Genomic DNA, 23,273 nt, shown 5'->3' on the forward strand with positions numbered 1-23,273 from the left:
ACGTCTAATTCCGCATAAACATCACGTGTTAGACGTGTGTTTGATTAGACGTGAGCATTCACTTGCTCATGACGTAAAAATGTCTAACGTCTATTAGACGTGTCCGTCTAATCACGTAGGTATAACACCTCAACATATAGACTTGGATGTATAGATTATGAGCAAAAATATGTCTAAGTACACACTGTTTCTTTTTAGACACCCTTGTCTAATTAGACCGATTAAGGATATTCGTCTAGAGAGTATCTTTACTTCCAAAGTAATTTTTCCTCTCATTATGGATATGGACATTAGTGTTTAATAAACAATTTTTGTGGTCCAAAGATCAAAAACATTTTTAACAAATAAAAACATTTATTCTTCCAGAATGGCAAATGCCATTGTTGATCTTCCAAGCTGTTTACTCAGAGGAGTACTCTTCTAGCTTCCTTCCTGCGATCCTCCTGCATCACCTACAAAATAAACTATTTACACATTTTGGTACCCATACTTAATTGGGTCCTCGATCAATTAGTCCCTTAGGAATCCATATTTGAGTTATTCTTATGGATTTCCCATTTTGTGTTGTGATTAATGCATAAGATTTTGACTTAGAAGATGACTTCCATCTAGCCACTGATCCTTTAGCTTTTTAAGAAGATTTTATTTTAAAGCTCCTTGACTTATAGTCAGGATTTAGATTGCCAGACTTGTTAGCTTTTTCTATCTTATTCTTAAGCTAGCTAACAGTCGGCGGTACATAAATTATTTCATTTTTTAAAGCAACTTCTTCATGAATAGAATCAGATTCAATATCAGTCACACTTCCTTTAACAAAACTTATTGGCGTAAGTTTGTCATTTGGTTTTGACTTTTTGCATGACAGGTTAGGGTCATTGCTATCAAATCACAATCCGGATCTAGATCTAGCAGGTTTCAACATGCTGATCTGATATTTGACAGAATCACCAGACCTTGTCCATGCACAGACAACATAGTTAAGCCTTTTGTTTTCAGATGAAAGAGTTTGAATCTGTTCCTTGAGCATCTCATTCTCAGATGAGATCTCTTCAATTTTCTTTTCAAAATCATTTGACTCTTCTCGTTTAGAAAGATTTGGTTTATTTAAATCTGATGAAGATTTAGTTTCATTTAGAGATTTTGCTAGCTTTCTGTACTCGATGACCATGTCATCTAGTGCAGCTACCAGTTGTTCCCTTGAAAACCTTTCGGAAGAGAAATCAAATACCTCAGTCTCCTGAGTTCCTTTTTCATCTTCTCTGGCCATGAAGCAAGCCACGTCTTCTTCATCACTTTCACTGGATGAAAAGTAAAAGCCACGGCTGCTTCCTCTGTTCTTTCCGTCACCAGCCATAAGAGCCTTCAGCTCTTTTCCATCATCCTTGGCATCTTCACGCTTTGGCTTTCGGCATTCCGATGCATAATGACCTTTAATACCACAGTTAAAACAAGTAACATTAGCTTTAGATTTTCTATTATCATTAGAATTTGAAGAGTTTGAGTTAGAGACATGGCATCGCTGCTCAGCTGCTGAGCTGCCATCTTCACGTCCGGAGCGGTTGGTGGCTCTTCAGCAGTCACCAGCGCCTTGGCAATGATAACTGACGTGGGTTGATCTGCTTCCATCCTACAGTTCAGCTCGAACTCATAGGCCTTGAGGTTAGCGAAGAGATCAAAGAGAGAGATCTTGTTAAGATCTTTGGATTCTCTCATCGCCATAGTCTTTATGTCCTATTCTCTTGCAAGAGCACACATGACCTTAATAGCAAGCTCCCGGTTGCTATAGGTCTTGCTTAGGATGGACAGAGAGGATACAATCTTGCTGAATCTGGTGTCGAAATCGTTCATTGTTTCACCAGGACGCATTTTGAAGTTGTCGAACTATTGAGTGGCAACCAAGATCTTGTTTTCCTTGGTTTGCTCGTTGCCCTTGCACAGTTGAATAAGTTTGTCCCAGACCTCTTATGTAGTGTCACATTTGATGATGTAGTTGAACATACTGTCGTCGAGAGATCTGTACAGAACATCAAGAGCCATGTTGTTGAGGTTGTTTTGCCTTCATCAGCGGTCCAGTTAGCCTTCTCCTTATCAATCTTGATAGGACCTTCTGTGACAACGCTCCACATTTTATTATGAAGAGAAGAAAGATGAGCCCGAACTCTTTTCTTCCAAACAATATAGTTTTCCCGAGAGAAGGTTGGAATGGTTGTAGCACTGGCATCTTTGGATATGGTCGACATATTTCAGGAAAAGCTTGAGAATAGAAACCTGGCTCTGATACCAATTGATAGGATCTGCTTTATCGATAGAGACGGGGTCTTGCTAAGGATGAAGACTTATGAAAAAAAGTTTGAAAGAAATTCTGTTAGAGATTTAATTCGCTTTCTATTCCACGCAAACTTGTGTAAACACTTGAAACAGATTCAAGGCGGAATTGTTTACTTGGGTTTGAAGCACAAGATGAAATATGAAAAGATGACAGAAATGAAGAACACAACAGTTTGTTTATGGACGTTCGGAGAAACTCTCCTACGTCACCCCTTCTTCCAACCACTGGAAGGATTCACTATAATATGATTCGAATCAAATACAGTTTACACACACACTTAGCTCACTATTGAACAAAACACTTTCTGTTAAATTACACGATGAAGAATATCACTCAGCTAAAGGTGTTTTGATTCTAGCTCTCTCTTGATTCACACATAGTACAATCAGAAAGAAGCTTCACAGTATGAATTCAGTAAGGATCCATTGGAAAGCCTCCATTGTACACAGCAGGTTCTGAGCACAAGGATCATGGCCGTACAACAACTGGTAGTGCGCCGAATATTCCATCAAGGGTGTACCTGCAAAACAAATAATGTGAGGAAAATTTTCTTACGTGGCATTCCTTGATTGGATGCATATAGTTGTTGTACTAATCTTCACTAGAAAGTGGAGCAGGAGTATGATACAACTATAGCACGTGGGTAGGTGAAATACTAGATTCAAGTGTACTACTTAAACTGAGCATTAGACGTATTTCAGTTAGACCGATTGTGAAAATCAGTCTAATGAAATAAAACATCTCCTTCTAATATAGAACGTCTATTAGACCGCCTAGTCTAATAGAATTAGACTCGCGTCTAATTACAATAACCATTAGATTTGCACGTCTAACTCCACTGAGTTAGACTGCACGTCTACTTCCGGTTCTACCTCAGACTTGTCTGAAGGAGTTAGACACACGTCTAACTTTCACTAATTAGACTACACGTCTAATTATCCAATAACCATTAAAATGCACGTCTAACTCCGATGAGTTAGACTGCACGTCTAATTCCGGTTCTACCTCAGACTTATCTAAAGGAGTTAGACGCACGTCTAACTTTCACTAATTAGGGTACACGTCTAATTATCCAATAACCATTAGACTGCACGTCTAACTCCGATGAGTTAGACTGCACGTCTAATTCTGGTTCTACCTCAGACTTGTCTGAAGGAGTTAGACGCACGTCTAACTTTCACTAATTAGACTACCCGTCTAATTGTAAATATATTAGAGTACACGTCTAACTCCGATGAGTTAGACTGTACATCTAATTCCGAATACATTAGACATACGTCTAATTCCATGTATATTAGACTTGCGTCTAATTCTTTACATCTATTAGACTACACGTCTAACTCTGATGAGTTAGACTGTACGTCTAATTCCGTATTCATTAGGTTTGCGTCTAATTCTTTACATCTATTAGACTACACGTCTAACTCCGATGAGTTAGACTGTACATCTAATTCTATGCATTCATTAGACTTACGTCTAATTCTTTACTTTTATTAGACTACACGTCTAACTCCGATGAGTTAGACTATACGTCTAATTCTAGTGAATGCAAAAATTGGTCTAATGACCCTCATTAGATTCAAGTCTTATGAAATATTGTTTCAATACACCTGTATCAAAACTCATAAGTTATTTCATCATCAAAATCTCAGTGGTTAAATTATTTCAACACTTAGTTAAAATAATTTGACCCAACAATGTTTATGTAGAGGAGAAGGCTCTGAAAAGACTCGATGAAATAATGCAGGACTAAATCTCTATCGTTCTCAAATACATTCATGAAGCAAATTGTTCCGGGGTCAGTCTTTTCGGAAGCTCGTTAGATGAAGATGAATCTATGTAACTGTCCGATGATTGTAATCTTGCTCTACCATAAGATGAGCAAGCTGTCGCTCTTCTTATAGAATTGGGAAGTCCTTCGGTTGAAGAAACACCTTTAATGGATCAACCCAGAGTTGAACCGATTGTGGAACCAGTTAACCCGATCCAATTATTGAAGAAGTAGAAGTTGTTATGGAACTTGTTCAAACTTTTGTAACCCAAGAAGAAGAAGTGCTGGAGTCCCCTATTCTCGAATTAGAGACATCTCTAGAGAAGGAGGTTGAGGCTAGTGAAGCATGATCTAAGGGGGAACCCTCAAATGACAAGGAATTAGAGAAGAGTTCCTCATCAAAAGGGCTTCCTTTGTCTCAATGTTTCATTCCCGGTTCACCCAAGCCTCGACGATATCCTGATATCAATGCTGTGAATATTCATGATGATGTTGTTAATCTCCCTCATCATTTAGACAATACGTCCGATCAAATTCACAAGGTATGTGAAGATATTTTGGGTGATGAAGAAGAGAGAAAGTATAAAAGTGATTTAGAGAAGGATGAACTAGAGCAGTCCCTGTAGGTTCACACTCATTTCAGTCCCATTCGGACCGCTCTAGAAGATTTTCAAGAGATTTCATCAAATTAAGGATCATCTGCTAGTGGTGCAAAGCTTATGAACTCAATGACAGCAATGATGAGCACCCTTCAGAAAAATGTGGCGGAAATGCAATCCAACATGATGAAGATTATGAAGACACATAAATCAAACAAAAGGAATTTGCCTCTCCTCTTAAAACTCATAATGAAATGGAGCAAGCCTTGAAGAGGAACACATACGATATCAATACCCTCAACAAGACTTACACCAAATTCGAAAAGAACTTCTTTAAATGGCAGACTGACTTGCTTGACTACGAAAAGGAAAATGCCATTGAACTTCATCAAGAATTCATGGATGGAATGAGTCTGATTCAAAGTCAAATGGTAGAGATACAGGGTCATATGAGCAGAGCTGATGAAGAGCAATTGGAACAAGTCGAATCATTTGTAAGGCAACTTCAGGAAGTTGAAGATGCAGAAGCAGCTGCTAATAAAGAGAAGAACCTGACTTCCCATGGCGATGATAATGTTAAAAAGGGGAAAGGAAGTTCTAGAGGTGGCAACAACAGTAGAGAAGGCAGCAACAGTATAGGAGGCAACAACAGTAGAGGAGGCAGTTGTGTTTCAACCGGCACCAGATTAAAAAGAAAACAAACCGGTGATGGTAAATGTAGGACAATCAAAAGAGGTGGAGGTCGCAACGGTGATCGTGGTGGTGGAAGTGGTGGAAGTGGTCGTGGTGGCCGTTCTCTCCTTCCTTTTCATAACCTTCTAAATGGTGAAGGATTCAGATGTGAATGATTCAACTACCCAATCGATGTGAAAAGTGAAGATCAATAATCTCTCTTCTTCTAAACTATCTTTTGTTGGTTTGTGAACTTGGTTTTTGAACTTGGTTTCTGAATGTTGGTTTTTGAAACTCATTTCTGTAAATTGGATGTATATTTATCTATTTAATTGCGCAAATTTTTAACATCATCAACAAAAAAGGGAAATTGTTGGGTCAAATTATTTTGACTAAGGGTCAAATCATTTTGACTATCATAATTTCTATGATGAGTTTGTGTAAAACTTAAACTAAGTCGTCTAAATGTTTTTGTGCAGGTGTATCAGAAATGTGTTAAATTAGACTAAGTCTGAATGAGGTTCATTAGACTTAATGGCTATTAAACGTAGTGAGAGGTGCAGTCTAATAAATACGTAGTTAGACGTGCAGTCTAACAGATGTAGTTAGACGTGCAGTCTAACAAACGTAGTTAGACGTGCATTCTAACAGATACGTAGTTAGACGTGCAGTCTAACAGATACGTAGTTAGACATGCAGTCTAACAGATAAGTAGTTAGACATGTAGTCTAACATACGTAATTAAATGTGTAGTCTAACAGATACGTATTTAAATGTGCAGTCTAACAGATGTGTAGTTAGACGTGCAGTCTAACGGATGCGTAGTTAAACGTGTAGTCTAACAGATACGCAGTTAGACGTGAAGTCTAACAGAAGTTAGACGTGTAGTCTAACAAATACGTAGTTAGACGTGCAGTCTAAAGGATACGTAGTTAGACGTGCATTCTAACGGAAGCGTAGTTAGATGTGCAGTCTAACGGATGCGTAGTTAGACGTGCATTCTAATAGATACGCAGTTAGACGTGAAGTCTAACAGATACGCAGTTAGATGTGCAGTCTAACAAATACATAGTTAGACGTGTAGTCTAACATATACGTAGTTAGACGTGCAGTCTAACATATACGTAGTTAGACGTGCAGTCTAACATATACGTAGTTAGACTTGCAGTCTAATAGACGTAGTTAGACGTGCAGTCTAACAGATACGTAGTTAGACGTGCAGTCTAACAGATGCGTAGTTAGACGTGTAGTCTAACAGATACGCAGTTAGACGTGAAGTTTAAAAGATACGTAGTAAGACGTGCAATCTAACAGATACGTAGTTAAACGTGTAGTCTAACAGACGTAGTTAGACATGCAGTCTAACAGATAAATAGTTAGACGTGTAGTCTAATAGATACGTAGTAAGACGTGCAGTCTAACGGATACGTAGTTAGACGTGCAGTCTAACATATACGCAGTTATACGTGAAGTCTAATATATACGTAGTTAGACATGCAGTCTAACTCCTTCAGATAAGTCTGAAGGGACTCGTAGTTAGACGTGCAATCTAACAGATGAAAGTTAGACGTGTAGTCTAACAGAATCGTAGTTAGACGTGTAGTCTAACAGATGAAAGTTAGAGATGATGTCTAACTCCTTCAGATTAGTCTGAAGGGATTCATAGTTAGACGTGTAATCTAAATCCATTGAACTTGGAGGTCTAATAGACCCTCCTATTAGCGTGGGCGTCTAACTACGTATCCGTTAGACTGCACGTCTAATTACGTATCTATTAGATTGTACGTCCAACTACGCATTTGTTACACTGCACGTCTAACTATATATTCGTTAGACTGCACGTATAACTATGTATCTGTTAGATTGCACGTCTAACTACATATCTGTTAGATTGCACGTCTAACTACGTATCCTTTAGACTGCACGTCTAACTAAGTCTGTTGGACTGCATGTCTAACTACGTCTGTTAGACTACACGTCTAACTACGTATCTGTTAGACTACACTTCTAACTACGTATCTGTTAGACTGCACGTCTAACTACGTATCTGTTAGACTGCACGTCTAACTACGTATCTGTTAGACTGCATGTTTAACTACGTATCTATTAGACTGCACGTCTAACTACGTATTCGTTAGACTGCATGTCTAACTACGTCTATTAGAATGAACGTCTAACTACGCATCTGTTAGACTGCACGTCTAACTCAATGCGTATAATAGCCAGTAAGTCTAATGAACCTCATACAGACTAAGTCTAATTTAGCACGTTTTAATAAACCTACACCAAAAACAATTAGGCAACTTAGTTTATGTTTTACACAAACTCATCATCAAAATTTCGATAGTCTAAGTGATTTGACCCTTAGTCAAAAAAAATTGACCCAACAATTTCCCCCTTTTTGATGATGATGTTAAAACTTTTGTACAATTAAAAGATTATAATATTCAATAATATAGTAGATGGCATAAACTGTTCATATTTCATAGTAGATAAAAGCATAAATTGAAACATCAGGAATATTTTTCAAAAGAAAATACAGAAATAAATTTCATGAACATTAAAACCTAAGAACATCAAAAGATCAACACCTAAAAACATCAAAAGATTCTTCCTTCCCCCTAAGTCTAAGGCTAATCATTTTCCCTTTCTTTTCCCCTTTTTAACATCATCCGGGGAGGGAATCTAAGGCCGATTCTATAGCTAATGTTAAAGCCGAGTTATTGGCTTCCCTGTTTCGTTTCTTAGACCTGAGCCTACCCACCCAAAGAACATAGTCGAGAACCCTCAGATTATTCAAGATTTTTGTTGGATTGATCTTAAACCTGTGACCAGGTTCAGTAAGGAGACAACAAAGGAGTGTGCTAAGGGGAGCATCGTAACCGAAGATCTTCTATTGAGAGGAAATCATTTTAACTAGATTTTTAAAGAGGAATTTCGACTAGTTGATGGCCACACCTCTTTTTATTGCCACCATTATTTCAAAGACTTTCGTACAATAGATGTAGAAATAGTCCTTCGCAAGAATGGATTTGGAGATGATGTCATTTAGTAGGGCATACTCAACCTTCAGACAATTACTCTTTCCGTGAGGCTCAACCGAAAGGAGTTTCCCTTCGAAGACTTGATCGGAGAAGACAAGCGTCATTTTAGAAAAAATTTCATTTGAAGAAGAAGGAAACTCATAGATCCCTTTGGTTGGAAGTTTGAAGAACATGCCGAATGTTTCTTCAGAGAAGCAGATATGTTTTCCAAGTACATTTGTACGAATTTACTGATTATGATAAAAGCCAGCGGTTTCAAAGAATTCACGAACTTCTTGTTCGTGAAAGATGCAGTGAGGGCGAAGAAACTTCTTCAGCCAATAAGCTTTCAAGGATTCAAACATTATAACCATTTTAGGAATCATCAGAGTTAAAACAGACTTGAAGTCTATTTGCAGAGATTTCGGGGAGAGAGAAGTCATTTTGGAAAGATGAACACAGGATCTTGGCGTTTCAATTCTAGAGAGAGAATCAAGGATTTAGGAATACTCAACCATTTTTGTGATACCATTCATTAAATACAAGTGAGCTAACGTGTGACATTTAATATTTAATTATTATACCAACTGTCAAAAATTTCAGAAACCTATTCCTAAGGGACACATCTATCAATTAATATTAATCATGAAAATGTACTGTTAATATTAGACGTATAGAAGAAAGTTATTAGATATTTTAGCCACTCTTAAAATATTGAGAGACACCTGTCTTCAATCTATTTGAGAAGTGAATGGTTTATTTTTGGCGGGAAAAGTACATAGACAGATACAGTGACAGAGGACAGCTGTCCAGATATCTAGAGATGAAAAGTCTAAGTGCACAAGTAGTTAGACGTTTAAACTACTTTCCGCATTCTTCACTTCTAATTGGGAAATCCGTCTATTATACGTTAACATCTAATCAAGCTTGTCTTATAAATATCCAACGTCTATTAGACATAGACGTCTAATTACGCTTAAACAACACATACTAGACATGTTTCCGGTTAGACGTGAGCTTCCAATTGCTCTTGTCTTATAAACATCTAACGTCTATTAGACGCATACGTCAAACCGCGCAGGTTAATTAACCAACAAATGAGTTCCCAAAAGAGGATAAAAACTGCTTGAGAAGACATACGTCTAAGTAGTTATGCTTCTTAAACTTCTAGTCCATTGGACGTATTGAGACCTCTGTCTTGTTGTCTGTCCATTTACATTTCAACACTATGTTCCCCCTCAGTTCATGCACATAATAAAATCAATAAAGATCAAAAAGTCCTAAAATATTTCTAAAGTGAGAAAACTTAGTCTTAGTTGGAGGCTTCGTGAAGTTATCTATAGTTTATTGATCTGTTGGAATGTATTCAAGACAAATATGCTTCTGATTAACATGCTCTCGGATGAAGTGATGTCTGATTTCGATGTGCTTTGTCCGAGAGTGCAAAATTGGATTATAGGTGATTGCAATAACACTTTTGTTGTCGCAGAAAATTGGAGATTCTTCAGCCTCAATCCCATAGTCCCTAAGCTGTTGTTGAACACACAAGAGCTGTGAACAACAACTACGAACAACAAGGTACTCTGATTCAGCTGTAGACGTATCAACCGACATCTGCTTCTTGTTGAACCATGAGATAAGACGATCTCCGAGGAACTAGCAAGTTCCACTCGTGCTCTATCTATCAATTTTGCACCCTATATAATCTGCATCTGAAAAACTAGTTAAATTGAAACTAGAATCCTTCGGATACCAAAGTCCCACATTTTGAGTTCCCTTCAAATATTTCAAAAAGCGTTTAGCAACAGTAAAGTGAAAGAATTTAGGATTAGCCTGAAATCTTCCACAAATACCAACAACAAATTGGATGTCTGCCCTACTAGCAATAAGATAGAGTAATGATTTGATAAGACCTCTATAGGCTGTGACATCTACACATTGACCACCATCATCTTTGTCCAGCTTAATAGAGGAGCTCATTGGAGTAGCTGCAGTAGAGAAGTTATCCATCCCGAACTTCTTCAGTAACTCTTTGGTATACTTGGCATGATTGATGAAGGTTCCTTTCTCCAACTGACGAACTTGAAGACCGAAGATGAAAGTTAATTCTCCAATCATGCTCATTTCAAATTTGTCCTGCATCAGCTTGACATATTTCTCGCACAATTTGGGGTTAGTTGATCCAAATATAATGTCATCAATATATATTTGAACAAGCAGAATGTGAAAGTCTCTAATGAATCTAAACAATGTTTTATCCACAGTTCCAATAAAAAAATCATGATCAATCAGAAATTCAGTCAAAGTGTCATACCAAGCTCTAAAGCTTGTTTCAAACCATATAGAGCTTTGTCAAGTTTAGAAACATGATTTGGTATAGTATGATCTACAAAACCAGGAGGTTTCTCAACATAGACATCTTTATTTAATTTACCATTTAAAAATCCATTTTTAACATCCATTTGAAAAACTTTAAAATTCTTAAATGATGCATTATCTAGAAAGATTCTAATTGCCTCAAGTCTTGCTACAAGGGCAAAAGACTCATCAAAGTCGATGCCTTCCTCCTATCTGTATCCTTGAGCAACTAAATGGGCTTTGTTTCTAATAACAAGGCCATCTTCACTAAGCTTGTTTCTAAAGACCCATCTTGTTCAATGACTGACTGATTAGTTGATCTAGGAGTTAGATGCCACACTTTATTTCTCACAAATTGGTTTAACTCCTCCTACATTGCATTGATCCAATCTGGAACAACCACTACTTCACCAATTTTCTTGGGTTCAACTTGAGAAATAAAGGTAGAATTGGCCATTTCATCCATCAATTGAAGTCTTGTCCTACGAGGAGAGTTAGGATTTTTGATGATTAATTCTTGTGGATGATTCTTATTACATCTGAAGTTGGATCCTAAATGATTGGTCATCAAAACAGGTTACTCCCCGACGTTGGAACTCTCAACGGTATGTTGAATAGAAGTTTCTACGTCTGGTTAGATTTAAATAGGATCAGCCACAGGATTAGACAAAGAAATCTGTTTATCTAGAGCTTCATCCTAACTTACAGACTCAAGACTTGTCGCTTCTAATTTGTTAGCGAGGTCAATAGGATCGATGGAGTTACTCTCAACAGACTCATCAAAGACGACATGAAGGGATTCCTAAACAGTTTGTATTCTGTTATTATATACTCTGTAAGACTTAATTACTAAGGAATATCCCAGCATGAATCCAGCATCTGCTTTAGCATCAAAAGCGTTCAGATAAACCTTTCTATTTTTATGGATAACGCATTTACACCCGAATACTTTAAGGTATGAAACTGTGAGAATTCTTCCATAATACAGTTCATAGGGAGTTTTATCAAAACATTTGTTAATTATTGACCAATTTTGTGTGTAGAAAGTTGTGTTAATTGCTTCTGCCCAGAACCTCTAAGGAACGTCTAATTCAGCTAGCATAGATCTCCTTTCTTCCTTTAGAGTCCTCACTCTTCTCTTAGCATTGCCATTTTGCTATGGAATTTTGGAACTAGACAACTCGTGCCTAATCCCAAACTCCTCGAGATAAGAAGAAATGTATCAGTTTGTGAACTCAATTCCCTGATAACTTCTAATTCAAGCAATATTCAAAGATTTCTACTTCTGAATTTTTTAAAGATTCTAATCAAATTTTAAACAGTTTTATCCTTTGATTGTAAAAATGCAACCCATGTAAATTGTGAGAAATCATCAATAACAATTAGGGCGAATCTCATTCCTCCTATCCTTTTTACAGGAATCATCAATAACCTTTTATGTCATAACAATTTTTGGTCATTCTTGGCAATCATGCATATAGGATCAAATGCTTTATTCTGTCAGTTCATTTTAGATGAGTTTCCTACTCTACTTCCAGTTAATAATGTATTACCATGTTGATCCTTAACAAGGCATGCATGAGTTTGTAAATTAACTAACAAACCATTATCACATAATTGACTAATACTAATCAAGTTATAGCAAGAGATTGTCAACAAGTAACACGTCATAAATGGTTAGATTACCATGGATAATCTTACCATTACCCATGGTCTTACCCTTCTTGTTGTCACCAGAAGTGATCTTAGGACCTGAGCACTCTGCTATATCAGTAAGAAGTCATTTGTTTCCTATCATATGTCTGGAACAACCACTATCCAGATACCACACAAATTCCTCCAGTCCATCACTCACATGTACCTACACAAAATATTATTTACAATCATTTGGTACCCACATTCTGATGGATTTCCCATTTTGTGTTGTGATTAATGCGTATGATTTTGACATAGCAGACGCCTCCCTACAAGCCTCTGATCCCTTAGTCTTTGAAGATGATTTTCTTTTAGATATCCTTGACTTATTGCTAGGTTTTAGATTGTCGGATTTGTTGGCTGCTTCTAACTTATTTTTTCATCTAGCTAACGGTCGGTGGAACATAAGTTATTTCATTCTTTAAAGCTACCTCTTCATGAATTGGATCATATTCAATGTCAGTTAAACTCCCTTTGACACAACTTATTGGCTTAAGCTTGTCAGTTGATGATTTTAACTTTTTACGGGACTAGTTCGGGTCATCTCTATCAAATCCTAAACCAGATTTAGATCCAATAGGCTTCAACAGACTAATCTGATATTTGACAGCTTCTCCAGACCTTGTCCACACACTAACAACGTAGTTTAACCTTTTGTTTTAAGAAGAAAGAGTTTGGATCTGTTCTTTGACCATCTCATTCTCGGATGAAATCTCAACTACTTTCTTTTCAATGACATTTGATTTAGAAACTTTGTGTGATGAAAAAGTATTTGTCTCATATTTTACATTCACTTCATAAAAGGAATTAGATAACTTCTTGTACTCAATGGCCATTTCATTGAGTGCAGTAGTTAACTCTTCATTAGTAAATTCTGGTTGGGAAATATCATTTACCTTGGGTTGATCATCTGTCATCAAGCATGTGACGGTTTCAGTATCCTTGTCAATAAGAGAATCCTCTAAGTCGCTATCGGCCTATTTGGATTTGTTTTCAACTCACATGAACACTTTCTAATCTTTCTAGTTATTCTTGACTGGAACGTTTCGGCCATAAATCTAAATCAGCTTCTCACAGATTTCTTTAGTAGAGGAGCAAGATTTGATCTCGTAGAATATGTTCATGTTGATCGTTTGATACAAGATATTTTTGGCCACATTATTCAGATTGTTGGTCATCTTATCTTCATTGTCCACACACATTTTGGCTTCGCAATTTTTATGGGACCATCAGTAATGACACTCCACATATCACAATCATGAGCAGCCAAGTAAGCTTGCATTCTCATCATCCAGTAGTCGTAGTTATCTTTCGAAAGAAGAGGGATCTCATTGATGATAGACATGATGCAGGTTCTTTATGGCTTGAGAATAGAAAACAAAGCTCTGACACCAATTGATAGAATCAGTAGCACCAATAGAGACAATGGTATAACTATTGATGACAACTTCGTACAAAAACGGTTTGATAGAAATCTTGTTAGGGATTTAAATCACTTTCTATTCTTCACAAACGCTTGCAAACTCTTGAACGATTCAAGTGCGGAAATGTCTGTTCAGGTTTGAAGCTAAGAACTAATGAGGGAGAAGATGATAGAATGTAAATGACACAACAGTATGTTTATGGATTTTCGGAGCAAAACTCTCCTACGTGACCCCTTCTTCCAACCACCAGAAGGATTCATTATACTTTACTTCGAATCAAATACAGTAGCATGACTAGCTCAATGTTGAAAAGAACAGAATTTGTTAAACTTATAGTATATTAAAGAATATCACTCAGCTAAACAATACTTTGATTCTCTCTCTCTCTTGATGTACAAAAAGTAAGAAAGAAAGCAATTTGTGAGATTGTAATTTCAATAAGCAAGTTTTCGTATCAAGTGTCTGGCCGACTAGTCGTTCGTTCGTTATCCTTGAGGATCCTTAAATAGAGAGCATGTACCAACGGTCGAATCTTCTATAATGACATGTGGCGAATACCCATTGGAAAGCCTCCATAGAACACATGTACAACAGACTCTAAGCACCATGATTGTGGCCGTAATAGTCTAGTAGTGCGCCGAATATTCTTCTCGGATTTTCCTGTAAGAAATAAGTAGTGGGAAAAATATTTGCTTACGTATCATTAATTCATTGGTCATAACTAGTTGTCGTACTGATATGCACGGAATAAAGGAGTAGGAGTAGCGTACATCTAGTTGATCATGGGTAGACGGATGTTAGCTTCAAGCAATTGCTGAAGCATTGAATTAGTCGTGCTTCAATTAGACTGACAAGTCTAATGAAGTTAGACGTCCCCGTCTAATAGAACGATCCATTAGACCACCAGGTCTAATGGAGTTATACGACACGTCTAACTAAGAGTCCCTTCAGACGATTGTGAAGGATTTAGACTGCATGTCTAACTTTCACCTGTTAGACTGCACGTCTAACTACGAGTCCGTTAGACTGCACGTCTAACTACGTCTTTTAGACTGCACATCAAACTACGTATCTGTTAGACTGCACGTCTAACTATGTATCCGTTAGACTGCACGTCTAACTACATATCCGTTAGACTACATGTCTAACTATGTATATGTTAGACTGCGCATCAAACTATGCATTTGTTAGACTGCACGTCTAACTACGTATCCGTTAGACTGCACGTCTAACTACGTATCTGTTAGACTGGACGTATAACTACGTATCTATTAAACTGCACGTCTAACTACGTATCTGTTAGACTGCACGTCTAACTACGTCTGTTAGACTACACGTCTAACTACGTATCCGTTAGACTGCATGTCTAACTACGTATTCGTTAGACTGCACGTCTAACTACGCATCCTTTAGACTACACGTCTAACTACGCATCTGTTAGACTTCACGTCTAACTATGCATTCGCTAAACTGCACGTCTAACCACGTATCTATTAGACTGCACGTCTAACTACGTATCTGTTAGACTGCACGTCTAACTACGTATCCATTAGACTGTACGTCTAACTATGTATCCGTTAGACTACACGTCTAACTACGTCTGTTAGACTGCACGTCTAACTACGTATCCGTTAGACTGCACGTCTAACTATATATCTGTTAGACTGCACGTCTAACACAATGCGTCTAATAGCCATTAAGTCTAATGAACCTCATTCAGACTAAGTATAATTTAACACGTTTTAATGCACTTGCACCAAAAACAATTAGACGGCTTAGTTTAAGTTTTACACAAACTCATCATCAAAATTTCGATAGTCAAAGATATTTGACCCTTAGTGAAAATAATTTGACACAACATACTAAACTTACAATCTCACGAATCACTTTCTTGTTTACTGTGCTTGTACATCAAGAGAGAGAGAATAAAAGTATTGTCTAGCTGAGTGATATTCTTCAATATATTGTAAGTAGAACAGAGTCTGTTCTATTCAACAGTGAGCTATCCTTGCAACTTTATTTGATTCTAAGTAAAGTATAGTGAATACTTCCGGTAGTTGGAAGAAGGGGTGATATTGGAGAGTTTTGCTCCGAACATCCACAAACATCTCTTTGTGTCATTTACATTCTGTCATCTTCTCATTCATCGGTTCTTAGCTTCAAACCTGAGCAAACGTTTCTGCATTTGAATCGTTCAAGAGTTTGCAAGGATTTGTGACGAATAGAAAGTGATTTAAATCCCTAACATGATTTTTATCAAACTGTTTTTGTACGAAGTTGACATCAATAGCTAGACCCCTATCTCTATTGGTGCCACCGATTCTATCATTGTGTTTTTGGCTTAATCGTATAAAAACAATGTCATGTACATATCAAGAGATAATTTTTTTTATTCGTAAAAAACAATTTCATGTACCTATGAAGTGATAGGGTTTTGGTTTAATTGTATAAAAACGATGTCATGTACCTATCGACATATAGATTTTTGGTTAAATCGTATAAAAACGTTGTCATGTACCTATCAAGAGATAAATTTTTGGGTGACGAAAAAGACCGTGGTCTGCCGAGCCTCTAATACGCATGCCCCTATCTTCAAAGAAAACTCTTTTCTCTTGCTGTCCGGTTGGATTTTCAGCAGGTACAGCAAGTGTCGGGGTCTAGGACCGCATTTCCTTAAAAGTCTTCAGTCTTCCCGTTCCACGTACAGTCCTTCCTTCGTCCCAACACGCCAGGTGCAGCAAAATGACCATTTTCCTTCCGATTATGCTCTAGAATATCTTCAAACAACCAAGCCCAGACCTTTATCCAAACCAGCAACACATGTGCAACAACATAGCCATGTCTTCTAGTAACCTTCCTGGCTAGTGGGCGGTCGTTGGGTTGCTTGTTGAGCCCTTTGATTATGTGCTGGAAATTTTCAGAAGTGTCTTCCAAAACAAGTGAAACAATTTGGCATTCGTTTTTACTCTTTATTTGTACCATGGCAGCAACATTATAATTTTCCAAGGTCTTGTCCAGCTGGTCGTCTTGCATTATGTGGACCTGCGCCCGATGCATATTCTTCAAGACCGTGGTTGTGTCTTACTTCTCATAAGAAAGGGTCCATGCTTTCAAAGAAATGGCAGGTTCGCTGCCCGCCTCAAGTAGCAAGGGTGGATCATCTAAAATAGATTCTTGAGCGGGTTCTTGAATGGGTTCTTGATGATTACCCGAGTCCATGAATAATCTGGATTTGCTGCTTGGCCAAGCCGTGTTAACATTGCATGGTTTGGGAAGGAGTGGCGGTTGAGCGTTGTACAAGGGTCTGCGACCGAATCGCAGCAAGAAATCCCTCTTGAATACACCCCAAGTAAAGGCTTCCATATGGTTGCGATTCTGCAAATATGAGTCATGCCACGTTCTTGCCTCTTTAGAAAAATGATTGCGGACAATGTCTAGTTTTGTGGCATCATTCGTCTTGCCCACCCTAAAGACTTGCTCGACAAATATGAGCCAGCCCTCCAAATTAGTCCCATCGAATTCAGGAATATTAAAATTTGTGAGTCGGGTTGGAGGAAGGTAGCAAGAAGCATTAACATAGGTCGGGTGCAGGGATCTTGGCAAATTTTAAATGCACCACTTTCAATGGCTATCAAGCTTTTTCCAGCAGCATACCTTCTGTCCCTATTTTGCTGAAAGGCATTGTGCAAAGCAACTTGTTCGGTCATGTGTTGTTGTAGGGAAGCATGCATGGAGGCATATTGTTCGGGCATGTGTTGTTTTAGGGAAGCTTGCATGGAGGCAGCGAAAGGTTTTTTAATAGAGAATTTGGGGTGAGGGGATAGAAGAGCCAAGGGTGTGAAGAGAAATATTGTTGGTCTACACCAAACAGTCCATAGTAAATAATAATAGACAAATGGGGTGAAGTTCATATCTTCATTATTTCATTCATGGGTCCTTAGGAAAGAAAGATCAGCCTTATATAGGTGATATCTTGCCCAAAATATTCGGTTACAACAACTACTAGAAAATAACATAATTTAGTTTGTAAAATAGAAAAGGAAAGTAAAACAAAATATTAAAACAACAAATAGAAATCTGGCCCATGTGCACAATCCGAAAACGGGTGCCAAGAAAGCTTGTTGGAATTGTTCTAGGACCGAGGCCTTAATTTGGAGACCCTAACATAATTGTCATGTACCTATTGAGGGATATGGTTTCTAGTTAAATTGTATAAAAATGATTTCATGTACCTATTGAGAGATGGGGTTTTTTGTTAATCGAATAAAAAAGATGTCATTTAACTATCGGGAGATAGGATTTTTGGTTAAATCGAATAAAACAATTTCATGTAACTATTGAGAGATAGTATTTTTTGAATCGTAAAAAACGATGTCATGTACTTATCGAGAGATAGATTTTGTTTGAATTATATAAAAATGATGTCATGTAGCTATTGAGAGATAGAGATTTACTTTAATCGTATAAAAATCATATCATGTACCTATCGAGATATATGGTTTGGTTTAATCATATAAAAACATTGACATGTTCCTAACAAGAGATAGTGTTTTTGATTTAATCATATAAAAAAGATGATTAAATCGTATAAAAACAATGTAATATACGTATAGAGAGATAAGGTTTTTGTTGAATTGTATAAAAACATTAACATGTACCTATAGAGAGATAGGATTTGGTTGAATTGTATAAAAATGATGTCATGTACCTATCGAGATATAGGGTTTTGGTTAAATTGTATAAAAACGATGTCATGTATCTATCTAGAGATAAGATTTTGTTGAATCGTAAAAAAGAGATGTCATGTACGTATCGAGAGATAGGATTTTGGTTAAATAATGTAAAAATTATGTGATGTACCTATAAAGAGATTGTGTTTTTGGTTTAATCGTATAAAATCAATGTCATGTACATATCAACAGATAATGTTTTTTTAATCGTATAAAAACAATGTCATGTACCTATGAAGAAATAGGCTTTTGGTTGAATTGTATAAAAATGATGTCATGTACCTAGGGACATATAGATTTTTGGTTAAATCGTATAAAAACGATGTCATGTACCTATCAAGAGATAGAGTTTTGGGTTGAATTCCTAAAAAATAATGTCATGTTCTTATCGTGAAATAGGGTTTTAATTGAATCATATAAAAACGATGTCATGTATCTATCATGAGATTTGTTTTTGGTTGAATTATATAAAAATAATGTCATGTACCTATCGAGAGATAGAGTCTTTGTTTTAATTACAAAAAACGATGTCATGTACCCATAAAGATATATGATTTTTATTTGAATCGTCTAAAATCAATGTCATTTACCTACTGAGGGATATAGTTTTTGGTTGAATTGTATAAAAATGATTTTATTTACCTATCAAGAGATGGGGTTTTTGGTTAATCGAATAAAAAAGGATATTATCTACCTATCGAGAGATAGTGTTTTTGGTTAAATCGAATAAAACAATGTCATGTAACAATTGAGAGATAGTATTTTTTTAATCGTAAAAAATGATGTCATGTACCTATCGATAGATAGATTTTGGTTGAATCGTATAAAAACGATGTCCTGTACCTAACGAGAGATAGGGATTTACTTGAATCTTATAAAAATAATATCATGTACCTATCTTAACATAGAGTTTCAGATTGAATCCTTTAAAAATAATGTCATATAACTATCAAGTGATAGGATCTTTGTTTGAATCGTAAAAAACGATGTCATGTACCTTTAGAGAAATAGGATTTGGTTGAATTGTATAAAAATGATGTCATGTACCTATCGAGATATAAGGTTTTGGTTGAATTATATAAAAACAATGTCATGTATCTATCTAGAGATAGTGTTTTGATTTAATCGTATAAAATCGATGTCATGTACGTATCGAGAGATAGGGGTTTTGGTTGAATAGTGTAAAAACAATGTCATGCACCTATAAAGAGATTGTGTTTTTGGCTTAATCGTATAAAAACAATGTCATGTACATATCAAGAGATAGGGTTTTGGTTGAATTGTATAAAAACGATGTCATGAACCTATCGACATATAGATTTTTGATTGAATCATATAAAAACAATGTCATTTACCTATCATGAGATTTGGTTTTTGGTTGAATCATGTAAAAATAATTTCATGTACCTATCGAGAGATAGAGTCTTTGTTTGAATCGAATAAAACAATGTCATGTACCTATCGAGAGATAGATTTTGGTTGAATCGTATAAAAACGATGTCATGTACCTAACGAGAGATAGGGATTTACTTGAATCGTATAAAAACATTATCATGTACCTATCAAGAGATAGAGTTTTGGATTGAATACTTTAAAAATAATGTCATGTTCTATTCTTGAAAAAGGGTTTTTGGTTGAATAGTATAAAATTGATGTCATGTATCTATCAAGAGATTTATTTTTGGTTGAATCATATAAAAATAATGTCATGTACCTATTGAGAGATAGGATCTTTCTTTGAATCGTATAAAACGATGTCATTTACCTTTAGAGAGATAGAATTTGGTTGAATTGTATAAAAATGATGTCATGTACCTATCGAGATATAAGGTTTTGGTTGAATTTTTAAAAACGATGTCATGTTCATATCACGAGATAGTGTTTTGATTTAATCATGTTGGGTCAAATTATTTTGACTTAGTGTTGAAATAGTTTGACTATTGGGATTTTGATGATGAAGTGATTTATGTGTCTAATAGTTTTTAATGCAGGTGTATTAAAGACCAATTTGATTAGACTTGGTTCTAATGAAGTTCATTAGACCGATTTGGCATTAGATGCACATAGTTATACGTGCAGTCTAACTAGCAAAGTTAGACGTGAAGTCTAAGTAAGCGGTGTTAGACGTGCAGGCTAACTGGATGAATTAGACGTGCAGTCTAACTCGTGGAGTTAGACGTGCAGTCTAATATATTCGAAATTAGACGTGCAGTCTAACTCAGTAGAGTTATACGTGCAGTCTAACAGAAAGAGAAAGTTAGACGTGTAGTCTAACTCCTTCAGACAAGTCTGAAGCAGAACCGTAATTAGACGTGCAGTCTAACTCGTGGAGTTAGACGTGCAGTCTAACTCGTGGAGTTAGACGTGCAGTCTAATGGAACCTGAAAGTTAGACGTGTAGTCTAACTCCTTCAGACAAGTCTGAAGTAGAACCGAAATTAGACGTGTAGTCTAACTCAGCGGAGTTAGACGTGCATTCTAATAGAAAGAGACAGTTAGACGTGTAGTTTAACTCCTTCATACAAGTCTGAAGTAGAACCGTAATTAGACGTGCAGTCTAACTCGTGGAATTAGACGTGCAGTCTAATAGAACCGTAATTAGACATGTAGTCTAACTCGTGGAGTTAGACGTGTAGTTTAATAGAACCATAATTAGACGTGCAATCTAACTCGTGGAGTTAGACGTGTAGTATAATGGAACCTGAAAGTTAGACGTGTAGTCTAACTCCTTCAGACAAGTCTGAAGTAGAACCGGAATTAGACGTGCAGTCTAACTCGTGGAGTTAGACGTGCAGTCTAATTCGTGGAGTTAGACGTGCAGTCTAATGGTTTGTGAAAGATTAGACGTGAAGTCGAATTGGTGAAAGTTAGACGTGTAGTCTAACTCCTTCAGATTAGTCTGAAGTGATTGTAATAAGACGTAAGTCTAAACCCATTAGACCGGGTGGTCGAATGGATTCTTCTCTTAGACGGGGACGTTTGATTTCATTAGACGAGTTCGTCTAACTGAAATATGTCTAATTCTATGCTTATGCAGTTTGCTTGAAGCTAGCACCCGCCTACCCACGTGCTATATCTATACTCTACTCCTGCTCCACTTTCTAGTGAATATCAGTACGATAGCTAGACGCAACCAACCAACGAATGCCACGTAAGAGAATATCCCTCACATTACTTGTTTTGCAGGTACATCTCTGATGGTATATTCGACGCACTACCAGCTGGAGTACGGCCATGATCCTTGTGCTCAAAACCTGTTGTGTACTATGGAGGCTTTCCAATGGAAGAGTGCCACGTATCATTCTAAAGATTCGACCGTTAGTCTCTGCCCAGTATTTATCATATCTCAAGGACAATGGACAATCTCTCGATCATCTTGCTTACTGAAATTAGTAAGAAATCTATCCTTTGAATATGTAAGCTACAAGCTGCTTTCCTGATTGTACTGTGTGTTAATCAAGAGAGAGTTAGAATCAAAAACACCTTTAGCTGAGTGATATTCTTCATCTTGTAAATTGAACAGAGGGTGTTCTGTTCAATAGTGAGCTAAGTTTGTGCACACTGTATTTTGATTTAAATCATATCATAGTGAATCCTTCCAGTGGTTGGAAGAAGGGGTGAAGTAGGAGAGTTTGCTCCGAAGATACGTAAACAAACTGCTGTGTCTTTTAATTTCCGTCTTCTTCACATTCTTCATCTTGAGCTTCAAACCTAAGTAAACAATTCCGCCTTGATTCTGTTTCAAGTGTTTACAAGTGTTTGCGTAAAATAGAAAGCGAATTAAATCCCTAACAAGATTTCTTTCAAACCGTTTTTCATAAGCCTTCATCAATCGCCAGACCCGCGTCTCTATTGATAAAGCTGATTCTATCAATTGGTATCAGGGCACTATTTCTATTCTCAAGCTTTTCCTGAAAAATGTCGACCATAACCAAAGATGCTAGTGCTACAGCCATTCCAACCTTCTCTCGAGAAAACTATATTGTATGGAAGAAAAGAGTTCGTGCTCATCTTTCTTCTCTTCATGACGACATGTGGAGTGTCGTCACAGAAGGTCCTATCAAGATCGATAAAGAGAAAGCTGACTGGACCGCTGAAGAAAAGAGGCAGAACAACCTCAACAACATGGCTCTTAATGTTTTGTACAGATCTCTCGATGATAGCATGTTCAACTACATTATCGAATGCGATACTGCCAAAGAGGTCTGGGACAAACTCACCCAACTGTGTGAGGGCAACGAGCAAACCAAGAAAAACAAGATTATGGTTGCCACTCAATAGTTGTATAGTTTCAAGATGCGTCCTGGTGAAACAATGAACGATTTCGACACCAGATTTAGCAAGATTGTCTCCTCCCTATCCATCCTAGGCAAGACCTATAGCAACGGGGAGTTTGCTATTAAGGTCATGCGTGCTCTTCAAAGGGAATGGGATATAAAGACGATGGCAATGAGAGAATCTAAAGATCTTAATAAGATCTCTCTTTGACCTCTTTGCTGATGTCAAGGCCTATAAGTTCGAGCTGAACTGTAGGATGGAAGAAGATCAATCCACATCTATTATCATTGCCAAGGCGCTGGTGACTGCTGAAGAGCCACTAACTGCTTCGGATGTGAAGATGGCTGCTCAGCAGCTGAGCAGCGACGCCATGTCTCTCTTTGTGAAGAGCAACT

At 37.0% G+C, this 23,273-nt stretch overlaps 1 protein-coding gene across 1 annotated transcript; it reads left to right on the forward strand.

Annotated features, from left to right (window-relative positions):
- Positions 1 to 4,953: 4,953 nt before the first annotated feature.
- LOC124924574 (keratin, type I cytoskeletal 9-like) lies at positions 4,954 to 5,547 on the forward strand. Its single transcript, XM_047464593.1, has one exon. It carries the CDS (start codon positions 4,954 to 4,956, stop codon positions 5,545 to 5,547), a length of 594 nt encoding a protein of 197 aa, XP_047320549.1.
- The last annotated feature ends 17,726 nt before the right edge of the window (positions 5,548 to 23,273 follow it).

Source organism: Impatiens glandulifera, chromosome 2 (genome assembly GCF_907164915.1).
Source record: "Impatiens glandulifera chromosome 2, dImpGla2.1, whole genome shotgun sequence".
Classification (NCBI taxonomy): domain Eukaryota; kingdom Viridiplantae; phylum Streptophyta; class Magnoliopsida; order Ericales; family Balsaminaceae; genus Impatiens; species Impatiens glandulifera.